This window comes from Eschrichtius robustus, chromosome 10 (assembly GCF_028021215.1).
Source record: "Eschrichtius robustus isolate mEscRob2 chromosome 10, mEscRob2.pri, whole genome shotgun sequence".
Classification (NCBI taxonomy): Eukaryota; Metazoa; Chordata; class Mammalia; order Artiodactyla; family Eschrichtiidae; genus Eschrichtius; species Eschrichtius robustus.
The window spans coordinates 1,320,023-1,332,381 of NC_090833.1; the positions used below are offsets into that span (position 1 = coordinate 1,320,023).

At 64.8% G+C, this 12,359-nt stretch overlaps 1 protein-coding gene across 4 annotated transcripts; it reads left to right on the plus strand.

Moving 5' to 3' along the window:
* Positions 1 to 386: 386 nt before the first annotated feature.
* On the plus strand, positions 387 to 11,391 carry INPP5E (inositol polyphosphate-5-phosphatase E). 4 transcript variants are annotated; one of them, XM_068553229.1, is made up of 11 exons: positions 792 to 942; positions 1,288 to 2,365; positions 6,161 to 6,284; positions 7,618 to 7,715; positions 8,336 to 8,460; positions 8,564 to 8,683; positions 8,860 to 8,967; positions 9,300 to 9,461; positions 9,567 to 9,682; positions 9,826 to 9,962; positions 10,398 to 11,391. In XM_068553229.1, exons 2-11 carry the CDS (start codon positions 1,605 to 1,607, stop codon positions 10,528 to 10,530), a joined length of 1,884 nt encoding a protein of 627 aa, XP_068409330.1. In that variant the 5' UTR covers positions 792 to 942; positions 1,288 to 1,604; the 3' UTR covers positions 10,531 to 11,391. The 4 variants fall into 4 exon arrangements, with proteins under 4 accessions (XP_068409328.1, XP_068409327.1, XP_068409330.1 ...); XM_068553227.1 differs by lacking the exon at positions 792 to 942 and adding an exon at positions 387 to 462 and having other exon boundaries at positions 9,826 to 10,491; XM_068553226.1 differs by having other exon boundaries at positions 779 to 942; positions 9,826 to 10,491.
* Positions 11,392 to 12,359: the final 968 nt, after the last annotated feature.

Sequence of the window (12,359 nt, forward strand, 5' to 3'; positions counted from 1 at the left end):
CTGGCCTCACCTGCCCTTTGTTGATTGGCTTGTAGAGGCGCCCCGGGCCACTGCTTCCCGTCTTCTGCCAGACTCGCCCGTTAGGGGCTCCTCTCTGATGGGCGGCGGGCGGGTCTGATGGGAAGACCCATCCTGATGGCAGTGACAATGAGGGCCCAGGGCAACGCTCTGCCTCCTAGGATCCCCTCTGCAGGGAAGGTCCCCACTAGACGGAGAGGAGAGCAGGGGCTTCCGGGCGCGGGGAAGACGGGCAGGGGACCGGGGAGCGGGGCGGACGCGGGGAAGGGAGCCGCGGTGCTCCTGGCGCCCACCAGAGGGCGCCCTCCCGCCTCGCTTGGCGCCGCTGGGTCCTCCGGCCGCCAGTGGCCGCTGCGGGCGCCGGGGCCGGGGCCGCCCTGCCCGCCGGTTGCCGGGGAGCGGCCGCCGAAGCCCGCGGGGCTGGGGAGCAGGCGGCGCCCCGAGGTGGGGGCGCGGGGCTCAGTGACCCCGGGCGGGGGTGCGGGAGGGAGGAGACCTCCGGGAGGGGTGCGGGGTGCGGGGCGGCAGTCCTGGAGGAGGTGCGGGGCGGGGGCTCGGGGCCCAGGGGTCCTCAGAACGGAGTGACCCCTGGGCGGGGGCGCGGAGGCCTTGGGCGGGGCTCGAGGACTGGGCGGGGCGACCCTGGGTTGGAGTCGGGGCGCGGGGGAATCCCTGGCGCGGCTTCGGGTTGCGGGATTCCCGGCGTGGGGCGGGGCGCGGGGGTCCCGGGCGCGGCTCTCGTCCCCCTTCCCCACCCCCAGCCCCGCGGCTCCGCGGCGGTCGTTGCCGTGGGGAGCGCGCAGCCGGCCGGCCCGAGTCGCAGTCCTGAGTCAGGGGCCTTTGCCGCCCGGGCCGCAGACCCGCTCAGGGTCGCCCGCTCTCTGGGCGGCGTCTGCGGGCCGAGCGATGGTGGTGGGCTCTCAGGTGAGCGAGGCCGGGCCGCCGGGCTCCCGGGGGAAGGGGCGCGGGCCGGGACCCCTGCCAAGGCCGTGCCTACACCTTGGGGGCGGGAATTCTCAGTGGGTCGCGCCCCTGGCTCCCCACGTGAGGAGCAACCCTGTCAGGAGGGTGGCTTCTCTCCTTCCTAAGATGCTGGGCCTTCACCCGGCTCCCGGGAGGGGGCGGCGGCCCGGATGCCTACGTGCTTGTTCTTGCTGGACTGCTGCTGACCTGTCCGCTCTGTCACCCGGCACCACAGCTGTCCTCCAGGATCATTAAATGGCATCGGGGCCCCGGTCGTGGAAGGCTAATGGCGTGGTTTTCCCTTAGGTACTTGTCGAGGACTCCAGACCGTCAGGGCTCCCAGCCATGCAGCAGCTGGCTCTGCTCCAGCTGGACCACCCCAGCCCGAGGGGGAGCTGCTGCCCTTTCTCTCCTCCGCAGCTCGCCCAGCGACGGCTGACCATGCATCCCTGACGCTGGACGTCGCCAGCAGCCCCAGGAGGGAGCTGTCTCCCGGCTCGGCCAGGCTGCCCCCGGGTGTGAGGGCCGGCCCCTGGACTGTGCCGTCCAAGTTGGCGAGCCTGGGGCACTCGGAGGCCGCCCGGCAGCCCACCGCCCAGGGGCACCTGCAGCCTGAAGTCAGAATGCTCAAGGGGCAGCTTCCAAACACTGACGAAGACCTTGCCGCCCGCCCGGGGTCCCCGGCCGCTGACGACCGCCGGGGACCCAAGAAGAGCCCCGTGCTCCCTCTGGACACCCCAGCGCAAGTCAGCAACGAGGACCCACAGGCCAGGGGGAGACCCTTCAGCCCGAAGCCGCCGCCGCCGAGGCCCAGGCTGGAGCGAGCATTGTCCCTGGATGAGAAGGGCTGGAGGAAGAGGCGTTTTCGAACCAGCCGTGAGGACCTGGCCGCGAGGAATGGGGCCAGCCCCTCCGGTGCCTCCCTGCAGGACGAGGCCCCCGGGACCGCCGCCCGCAGTGGCTCCCCGCCCTGCCTGAGCACCTCCCTGCAGGAGATCCCCACAACCCGCCGGGCCCTGGGCAGCGGAGGCCCCTCCTCGCGGGGTAACTGTCTTTCCGGAATGATCAGCACTTCCCTGGACCTCCTGCACCGGGATGGGGCCTCGGCCGGGAGCACCCCCCGGCTGGCCAGCCTGCTTCCCCCGCGCCCGCTGCCCGCCATGGAGTGGAACGTCGCCTCCGAGGCCCTGCGGACAGCAAACAAGGTGGACCGGGACCACGCAGACTTCCAGGCGCGGCGGCAGGTCAGGCTGTTCCGGGCCCCCAGCAGCCTGGGCCCCGGCCGGCCCCCGAGCCCTCTGGCCTGTGACGACTGCTCCCTGCACTCGGCCAGGTCCGCCTTCAGCCTCCTAGTGCCCATCCGCACCAAGGACGTCCGCAGCAGGTAGGGCCTCGGGGGCGGGCGGCATCGTGGCCTGCGTCCGTGGCCTCCGTTAGCCTTCAGAAGGCCCGTGAGAACCACGGGAAGCCTCCCCTGAAAGCGCGTGAGGTGCTGCAGCGGGTCTCCCTCCACCGACCCCCATCTCCGAGGCCCTCCCCAGCTTTTCCTTTGCGTCTCAGCCCCACGGGCTCTGTGAAGCAGATGGTGGGGTATGCACATCCCACTGCGCACTGGGCAGCCCTGTTTTCCTCCCCATTTCTTGCTCCGTCGGGGACAGCCCTCGTCCACGTGTGCAGGTCGGCCCAGGACTCCGGGGTGGGTCGGGGGACCCGCGTCCACATAGCCGCTTTGATCAGGACCAGCGTTCAGCCAGCTGTGCCCTGTGCACGTGCTGGCACTTTTCCAGGATGGAGAGCTGGACAGGGGTGGGGGCCCCAGTGACTGCGGCTGGGCTGCCGCAAGGGGAGGGTCCCCGGGGCCCACCTCTGGCGGGGAGGGGCGCAGGCAGAGCCCGACTCACGCACTCTGCTCTCAGGAGCGCCCCAGGATTTCTCAGCGTTCGGGGCTCGGTCTGCCGAGGGCTGCCCAGCAACCCCCACCCCCGCCCCGACCCCATGGGCAGGGAGAGGGGTCTCGCATCTCGGAGGACGCCGGGCTTCCGGGCCTCAGGGGGCTTGAGTAATTAGTCCGTCTTGACTTCTTTATAGTTTGAAGGGGAGGTGGGCGCCACCCTTCCGCTCGGTTCCCATCTCGCACCTCTGCCCACCTCTCCCGAGCCGGCACCATGAGGGTTCACCAGGACCGGGGTCCCAGGCGCTTCTGAGCCCAACCCAGTCACGCCTACCAGCTCTCTCCTGACCCGTCGTCTCTGGGACCCTGGTGTCGGGCCACACTGCGGTGCCCACGCTGTGACTCGGAAGGCCATCCTGTGCTCTCCCCGACCCCCGGTCCTGTCCGTGCTGGGCCTGGCCGCTGACCGCTGGCTCTCACGGCCCCTGCCGCATCGGCCGGGGCTGGGCAGGTTGTTTGAAGCGCACGTCGGGCCACGGCCCTGACTTGGGGGCCCCACACCACCCACTCCCTGCCGGGGCGCCCGAGGCCCCGGGGGGCGGGGGGAGCTCTGTCACCACCGCCCCCCGCCGCAACCTCCCATCCAGACCAGGCCTGCGCCAACCCTTGTGGACGTGGGCCCGGGGAGGGGAAGAGTGAGGTGGTCCCTGTGCTGGTGTCCTGGGGCGGCCGCAACAAAGTGCCGCAGACTGAGAGCCTTAAAACAGGAGTTACTCCGTCCCCGTTCTGAGGCCAGAATTCAGAAATCCAGGTGCGGCAGGGCCGCGCTCCCTCCCGAGCCTCCAGGGAGGGTCCTTCCTGCCTCTTCCAGCTGCTGGGGGCCCAGGTGTCCCCGGCTTGTGGCCGCCTCACCCCAGTCTCTGCTCCGTCTTCACGCGGCTTCTCCTCTGTGTCTGTCGCTCCTCTTCTATAACGACAGCGGTCATTGGATTTAGGGCCACCCTCATCCAGGAGGACCTCATCTCAGGATCCTTAACTAATTACATCTGTCTGCAAAGATCCTTCTTCTAAATAAGGTCACATTCGCAGATTCTGGGGTCGGGGGCAGATGGAAGGTAGTCCTCACCCACGCCCGCCCTTGGTGAGCCCAGCAGTGAAAGCCAGGCAGGTGGTTCTGGCCGCCAGCCTCCCTCCTGCACCCTCCATCAGCGCCGGGCACTGTTTCAGGGCAAAACGGGTTCCTTTGTTAAACTAATTCAGCATGTTTCTCGTAAAGAGCGAGATCTCTTCGTGCGTTTAAAGTATGATTTCACAGGGAATTCCCGGGTTGCCCAGTGGTTAGGACTCGGCGCTCTCACTTCCATGGCCCCAAGAACTAAGATCCCGCAGGCCGAGCAGCCAAAAAAAAAGTATGATTTCTCTGTTTAAATTTTATGCAATTTATGTAGACTCGCCTGTTATACATAAATGAGAAGCACATCTCAAAATCGGATGCCCAGCTTTGCTCTCACACAAGCAGCCGACAGTGGGTTGATGGGCTCCCCACCTCCAGACCCTCCATGTGTCCTAGGACACGGGTCGGCGGGCTGGGTAGGGACTGTTTCAACCGTGGGAGCCGTGTGGTCTCTGTGGCAGTGCTCGCCTCTGCCGTGGGGGGTGGGAGGGCAGCCCAGGCCTGGCACCAACAGCGCGGCTCGTTCAGGGAGGCCAAAGGGTGAATCCCAGGGCACTTTCCCATGCCACGGACTACTGGTTTTTCCCAGCCATTTAAAAGCGTAGGGGACCTCCCTGATGGTCTAGTGGGTAAGACGCCACGCTCCCAATGCAGGGGGCCCGGGTTTGATCCCTGGTCGGGGAACTGTGTCCCGCGTGCCGCCACTAAGAAGTCCGAACACCACACCTAAAAGATCCTACGTGCCCCAGCGAAGATCCCGTGTGCTGCGACTAAGACCCGGTGCAGCCAAAATAAATAAATAAATAAGCATTTACAAATTAAATAAAAGCGTAGGAGCGATTCTTAGCTTGCGGGCTGCACGCAGACAGTCTGGATCTGGCCCGGGTCAGGGCCGAGGACTGAGGAAAGGGACGCAGACTGTGGCCGTGGAGGGGCTGCTTTCTGGTTACGCTGCGGACGGGGCTGGTCTGGAGAAGACAGGCCTGCGGGCAGCCGGCTAGGAGCCTCAGTACGGTGGGGTGACCTCAAGGAGGTTCCTCCCTCCTGACGTACTTGAATTCATGTCCTACAAAGCTTGGTCAGGGTTTAAGAGTTGCTCATGCGAGTTTGTAAGGACTGGATCCTGATCTCATCTCCTTCAAAGGGATTGGTGCCTGTTTGCAAGCTAAGGTGTAGGGACTTCTTAGCAAGTTGGAATGAAAACAGCAAGTGAGACATTTGAACTTGGATTGAGCCCATGGGTTCCCCTCCCTCCTTGGGAACCTGACCAGACACGGTCCTATCACAGGGCCTCCAGGAACGGTTTTCACGTGGTTGAAAAAAAAACCCAAGGCCGTACTAACATTCTTTCATGACATGCGGAAATTACATGAAACTCAGGTTTTGGTGTCCTTAAATGCAGTCTCGTTGGCACATGGGCATCGGCCGAGGCTGCTTTCAGGGGTTAAGCGGTGACAGACCGATGGCCTCGAAGCCTAAGTCCTGCACGGCGCTCACGGAAGGAGCGGGTGTCAGACGCAGCCCCCTGCACGAGGGCAGGACCAGAGCTGGGGCTTAGCTGTGCTGTGTTAGGGCCTCTGCGACGCTGTTCGAGACTTTGCACCATTTGCCTGCGTTATTCTATGAGAATCTCGCAGTGGATTGAACTGTCGGGTCCTGTGAGGACAGGTGTGTCACGGGCAGCCTTTACGAGCTCCCAGCGCTGGACGGTGAGGCAAAGGCCAGAGCCCCGGACAAGGGCGCACGTCCCCCCCCAGGTCTGCTTACCGTGCAGAAGCCCACCTCGACCTCTGCTGCCCTTCCGGGGCTTTGCCCTTAGCGGTTCCACAAAAAAGCGCCCAATGTCACCTTTACGTCCCTTCCTCTCGGGAGGCGACGGAGGAAAGCCGAAAGCCTGCGGTGTTTGTAGCGCTGCGAACACAGCGGGTTTCCCTAGAGAGCAGGGGACCTCGGCACTGTGCTCTGTGCCGACCACGGGGTCCTGAGGGAATCCCAGCTCTGGGGGAGGAGCTCCCGACCCCTGGGAGGTGTGTCCTGCTCCCGGCCCCTCCCTGGGCCCATGTGCTGCGACCCCCCACCCCCCGGCCCCGGTTCAGTCTGTCCCGTGTCCGCAGGAGCTACCTGGAGGGGAGTCTCCTGGCGAGCGGGGCCCTGATGGGGGCAGATGAGCTGGCCCGCTACTTCCCAGACCGGAACATGGCCCTCTTCGTGGCCACGTGGAACATGCAGGGACAGAAGGTAAGCGGGCTGCCCACCCCCACTCAGGACGGCACTGGGTTCCCGCCAGGTTCTTCCTGGGGCCCCCCCAGCCTCCCTGTCCCCCGGAGGAGCCTCCTGTCCGTCACACCCTCTCGCCCACCTCTCCACCGCCTGGTGGGGCATTAATGCTTCTTTTTGCAGACACACCGTAAGTATTTTTTTAGAGTAGTTCTAGGCTCCCAGCACATTTGGGAGGAAGGGGCAGAGATTCCCCGAGAGCCCCCTCTCCCCCACGCACAGCCTCCCCGTGGCGATGCCCAGCACAGGGCCAGGCCGTTAGGGTTGCCCTGGGCCACTCCTGGGTGCGCCCTGTGGGTCCCGGCAAACGTGTGGGGACGTGAGTCCGCCGCTGCGCACCTTGGACTGGCGTCCACACCAGAACCCGAGTCTGTTTCCCGCTGTGTGTCCCATGCGGTCAGGGGCTCCTCCATCCCGCCTGCAAGCCGGGGCGCTTGGAGCTCAGGACATCTGTGCCAATGGGACGAGCATCTGACCGCCGGGGCGACTGAAGCCGGGCAGGCTGGGGGTCTGCACACTGATTTCTGGGGAAGCCCGCTGGACGGCTTTCTCTCCAGCCACCCCGTGTCTCCTGGGGGTCCCTTCCCACAGTTAGGGGGCTCCATCCTGCACGTGGGGTGCTCCGATTCTGGGGCCAGCCATGGGCTTCTAGACTGCGGGTGACCTGGCACTGTTGCCACCAGTGGGGTCTCGGGCCGTTTCCTGAGCGCCTCCTGTCGTCCGCGTGTGCCCGTGTGCTTACTGCCCAGAGAACCGAAGTGGCCGTGTCCTGGGCTGACATCGGGGTGACGGGCGTGGGGAGAGAACAGGGCAGGGCTGGGTCGGACGGGGCCCCACGAAACAGCGACCTGAGCGGAAGTGAAGGCAGGTGCCCGGGCTGGTGCCTCTGCCACCCTCGGGGAGCCACCAGCGCATCCACGGCGTGGCCCACACCAGGGCCCAGAGGGCCAAGGCCGGCAGCAGGTCGGGGGGTGAAGATCACCGACCGGGCGCCCGCTTCCCTCCCCGGGGCTGCAGTGAGGGCAGAGGTGCAGGGGAGGGGGCGTCTCCCCCCCCCTCCCGCACATCAGGGGTGCACTTGGGGGATGGCCAGGCCCGTGGGTGCCCAGCGAGGGAAGAGCGCGGCCAAGGGGGTGGTGCAGGCTTGGCGAGGCCAGGCTCGGGGAAGGAGCGGGCGACCTGCCTGGGCCAGGGGCTCCCCATGCGTGGCCTCGGGAGCGGCCCTGGGTCCCCAGGCAGCAGGAGCCCCCGCGCTGGGCCCCTTCGGCCTCTGCCAGGCGCCGCTTTTCCACAGGAGCTGCCCCCGAACCTGGACGAGCTCCTGCTGCCGGCCGAGGCTGACTTCGCTCAGGACCTGTACGTCGTCGGGGTCCAGGAGGGCTGCTCCGACAGGTAGGGCTGCGCGCCCCTCTCCCGCCACTGCCGCCGCCCCGCCCCACGTCTCCGCCGGGCCGGTGCACCCGGGTCCCTGTGAACGGTGGCGCCAGGCGGGCCTTTGGGGCTGAAGCTGCTGTGGCCCGAGACCCCCGTGTGGGGTGAGACGTGGGCCATGGCCGAGCCTGGACTGAACCGGGATCGTTTTCTTCTCCAACGGGGACTCGCAGAATGTAGAAGGAATGAGGTCCATCTTCTTGTAAATAAAGAGCTGCTCCAAGAGATAGCGGGGGCAGGGGCATGGCGCAGTGCGGTCCCGCGGGCTCCAGCCCAGCCCGTGCAAGGCGTCGCTCACCTCTCCTGGGTCTGCCTGCGGCCCGGGCTGTGTTGCCAGTTTACCTGCTGGGGGGCGGGGGCAGGGCCCCGGCAGCACACGGGCAGCAGCGCGAGGCCTGGCCGGAGTGGAGGGGCCCCGACTGCGCCAGGCCCTGCGGGGAAGGTGGCCTCCCTCCTGCCCCCCGGCTCTTATCAGGGGTCGGGGACCCAGCCTGTCACCGGGGGTGCAGGGGGAAGCGGGCCTCCCAGGGAGGCCCCGGGCGCGCCCTCGTGCCGCGTGTCCACCGTGCCCCTCCCCGCAGGCGGGAGTGGGAGACGAGGTTGCAGGAGACGCTGGGCCCCCACTACGTCATGCTGTACTCGGCGGCCCACGGGGCGCTCTACATGTCCGTGCTCATCCGCAGGGACCTCATCTGGTTCTGCTCAGGTAGGGGCCCGGGGGCGGACGTGCGCGTGGGGGGCAGGCGGTGCGGCGGCGTGGGGCCGTCGGGGCTGCGTCCGGCCCGGTCAGCCCTGCTCCCTCCATGCAGAGGTGGAGAGCTCCACGGTGACCACGCGCATCGTGTCGCAGATCAAAACCAAGGGGGCCCTGGGCGTCAGCTTCACCTTTTTCGGCACCTCCCTCCTCTTCATCACGTCCCACTTCACCTGTAAGTCCCTCGCCCCTGGACCCCCAGAGCCCCTGGTGGCGAGGGTCACGGTGCAGACGCTGTGTGATTAGAGCTTGCTGGGGTTGGGGGGGATCTGCCCCCAACGGACCCCCAGGCGCCCAGCCCTGGGCTCAGAAACCTGCCTCTGGAGAGGGCCCCCCGCGCTGTCCTTGCAGCTGGAGACGGGAAGGTGGGCGAGCGGCTGGTGGATTACAGCAAGACCGTCCAGGGCCTGGCGCTGCCCAAGAATGTGCCGGACACCAGCCCCTACCGCTCCGACGCCGGTGAGCAGCTTTACCTTCCCCCGAAGACGAGGCGGCTTCTGCCTTGTTCTCTGGAGGGTTAGTGGAGACGGGCTGTTCAGAGCTTTTGAGAATCAAGGTCAGAGAAGTCTGGAAAGTCGCTTGCTGACCGAAGCGAGGCCTGGCGCCTGCTCCCTGAGTCGTGACCCGTGACCGCGTGAACCCAGAAAGCTGTAGACGTGCTCCCCCCCGCCCTGAGCCCCAGGAGCGTCGTGGGCCGCCACCCGCTTCCCAGGGAGCCCCGGCCCTGTGGTGGGGGTGAGGAGCGTGGGGAGCGCTGGGCTCACGCCCTCTTCTACCCGCTCACGCCCCAGCGGACGTCACCACCCGCTTCGACGGGGTCTTCTGGTTCGGAGACTTCAACTTCCGCCTGAGCGGCGGGCGGGCGGCTGTGGAAGCCATCCTGAAGCAGGACCCGGGCGCCAGCGTGCAGGCCCTGCTGCAGCACGACCAGCTCACCCGGGAGATGAAGAGAGGTGAGGCGGGGAGAGCAGCCGCCCGGCCAGGAGGGACCCCAGGTGGGCAGGGGTGACCCTGGGCTCCGAGCCGCGGCTCTGAGGTGGGGGCTCTGCCCGTCCCAGGGTCCATCTTCAAGGGCTTCCAGGAGCCGGACATCCACTTCCTGCCGTCATACAAGTTCGACGTCGGGAAGGACTCGTATGATACCACCTCCAAGCAGAGGACCCCTTCGTACACGGTGAGCCGCCCGCAGGGCTGGGGGAGCGTGGGGGCCGGGCCTCCTGGGGGGCTTCGACACGGGGACTCGTTCAAGGGCAGCCGACGCGAGAGGCAAGCCGGTCCAGCCCGGCAGCCAGATGGCCCCTGGGACCCTTCCCGCAGGACCGCGTCATGTACAGGAGCCGCCACAGGGACGACATCTGTCCCGTCAAGTACTCCTCCTGCCCCGGGATCAGGACGTCTGACCACCGCCCCGTGTACGGCCTGTTCCGGGTCAGAGTGAGGCCAGGGAGAGACAAGTCAGTACCCCCCCCCTCACTCCCGGGCCCTGGTGGGGGCGCGGGGGGGGGCCTCCTGGGAGCACGGCCTGGTCTCCTGTGTCCTGATGCCCCGAGGGGAGCAGGGTTCCAGCCGCCCCGTGTGGAGATGGCTGGCGTAGGTTGTCTGAAGCAGGTGTCAGGCGAGCGACATGCCAGAGGGTGGGGACCTCACCCGGACCCCTGGAACAGCCAGTGGCAGCTGGGGTTGTCCTAGAGCTGCCGCGAGGCAGGCCTGGCACAGGCGGGAGGGAGCGTCCCGCTGGCTCATGGCGCTGTGCTGCGGCTGTGCCGCCAGTCGGGGCAGCCGCGGGGACCCAGGCCTCGGCCATCCCCACCCTCCACGTGCGGCCTGCAGCAAACGCCCGAGCACAGAGGCCAGGAGGACAGTGCCCTCCTGATGGCTCTTTCCTCCAGCATCCCGCTAGCCGCCGGCAAGTTTGACCGAGAACTGTACCTGATAGGAATTAAGAGACGGATTTCCAGAGAGATCCAGAGACAGCAGGCGCTGAAGAGCCAGCACTCCAGCGCCATCTGTACCGTCTCTTGAGGAAATTTGCCGAAGGAGGACTGGTCACCTGCAACCCGGGAGAGTATCTGACCCCGGAACCCGGGAAGACGGAGGAGGCTGCCGTCCGGGACGCTGATGAACCGCTGCTGGGGGCTGCCCCCTCCTCCGCGAGAGCCCAACGGGAGGCCCCAGGTCCGGCGCCCGCTGCTGGGACAGAACCGCACGCCCCCACGGCGCTTCCCTCTCTCAGGGTGGCCTCCCCACACCGCAGCCCTCGTCGGTGGGCGCCGGGCTGGCTGTGAGCAGCTCGCGTGCCCTGAAGCCAGTGGCAGAGCTCGCGTGCGGGCCAGGCACCCTGACCTCTTTTATTATGTCTGCACGTCCGGATCTGCAGCCTCCCAGCAGCCCCTCAAACCCAAACCAAGAGCTGCCCTTCGTTGTCTGAGCGCCAGGCACGCCGCCGGGCGTCCGGTGACCCTGGGCCTCTGTTCCCACGGCACGCGCTAGGACCGAGCTGAGGCTGGGATGAGGACGGCCGGCCGGCGGTTCAGGCCCACGAGACCGCCTCCCTCTCCTCTCCCGGTCCACCTGGGTCCATTTGCTTAGGTAACGTCAGCTACGAGCAGCATCAAAGTTAAGTGGTGCGTTTCCTGGTCTGAGAAGCTGCTGGAAGCTTGGAATGTCACACCTTGCCAGCCTGGGCCGGCCCCCACCAGCCTGGATGTCTTGTTTTCTTAAAGGGTTTAGAGTTATTGCTTTGTGTCTTAATCCATCTCGTAAAAAAAAAAAAAAATTTAGGCTTTGAATGTGGGAAAATCTAGGGGCATTCAATCTAGTCTTTTAAATTATTTATTTTTCCATATTTATATTTTTAAATAAATGCATCTATTGAATCTTAAACTCTTCCTGGCCAAAGATTGAGTCCTAGAAAGAACCAGTCTGTTGCAGTGCTCTTGTAAGAAGAGGCTGTCACACTCCAAAGCAGGAAGCTCGGTCTCTCCTGGCCCCTGTGCTGTTTGCTCCGCCCACTGCCCCCAGGTAAGTGTCCGCTGAGAAAGTGCTTTTAGGGCAAAGTGAACACTTCAGACTTGAGTGAATCCGTGATCAATGATGTAAAGTCAACTCCCACGAATACCATTATCAGACTTTTATTCACCTCCGCTTCCAAAATATGGAGTGTAAATTCTAAAGCAATACACATGCAATCTTTTGATACAAATGGGAGAAATTCCATTAATGAGAAGACACAGCTAATCCCATCTGATTTGAAGAAACTTCAGGTTGTATGTATAAAATTTTGCTCAAAGAATGTGCCATTGAGCTTTGAATCAATTAACAGAAAATCTCTTTTGTTACAAAGGTTTTTGTGGTAATGGGGCTCGAAATGAGTTGGGTTTTATGGATTCTTTCTAGGCATTTTCTCTGACCCAAATCATGGAGAAAAGAGTTAACGCGACACTGACGTGTATTCGTGTCCTTGAGGGGGGGTCATTGCGTACATCTCATGGGTCCAAAGTGAAGCAGTTTACTTAATATCAGCCATTATAGACTTTAGATGAATGGGCTTTCATTTGGAAGGTTAGGTTGAAATTCAAATTAATGCAAATGAAATCGACCAGGGTCTGGAAAATCAGCTTCATAAAGAATTGCGAAACACGACCCAGTGTGAGGGTGGTTTTTAAAGTCTGTCTCTTGTTCTCTCCAACGCGCGAGTCCTGCCACAGGCCAGTCAGTCCCCAAGGGCCAGACTCGGCGCGGGCGCCAGCGAAGGCGCCCGCGGGGCCCCGGGAACAGCACGGACAGCACGTAGAGTGGGCGGGGGCTGAAAGGGTGGAGGGAAGGCCCCCAAGTGAACGGGCGGTGGGGGG

Excerpts from the sequence above, each read along its gene's own strand:
- INPP5E (XM_068553227.1), top strand. The coding sequence starts at position 1,605 with ATGCTCAAGGGGCAGCTTCCAAACACTGACGAAGACCTTGCCGCCCGC. Across the intron at positions 7,716-8,335 it reads CAGGAGGGCTGCTCCGACAG|GCGGGAGTGGGAGACGAGGT; the intron begins GTAGGGCTGCGC and ends CCCTCCCCGCAG. Across the intron at positions 9,683-9,825 it reads AGAGGACCCCTTCGTACACG|GACCGCGTCATGTACAGGAG; the intron begins GTGAGCCGCCCG and ends CCCTTCCCGCAG.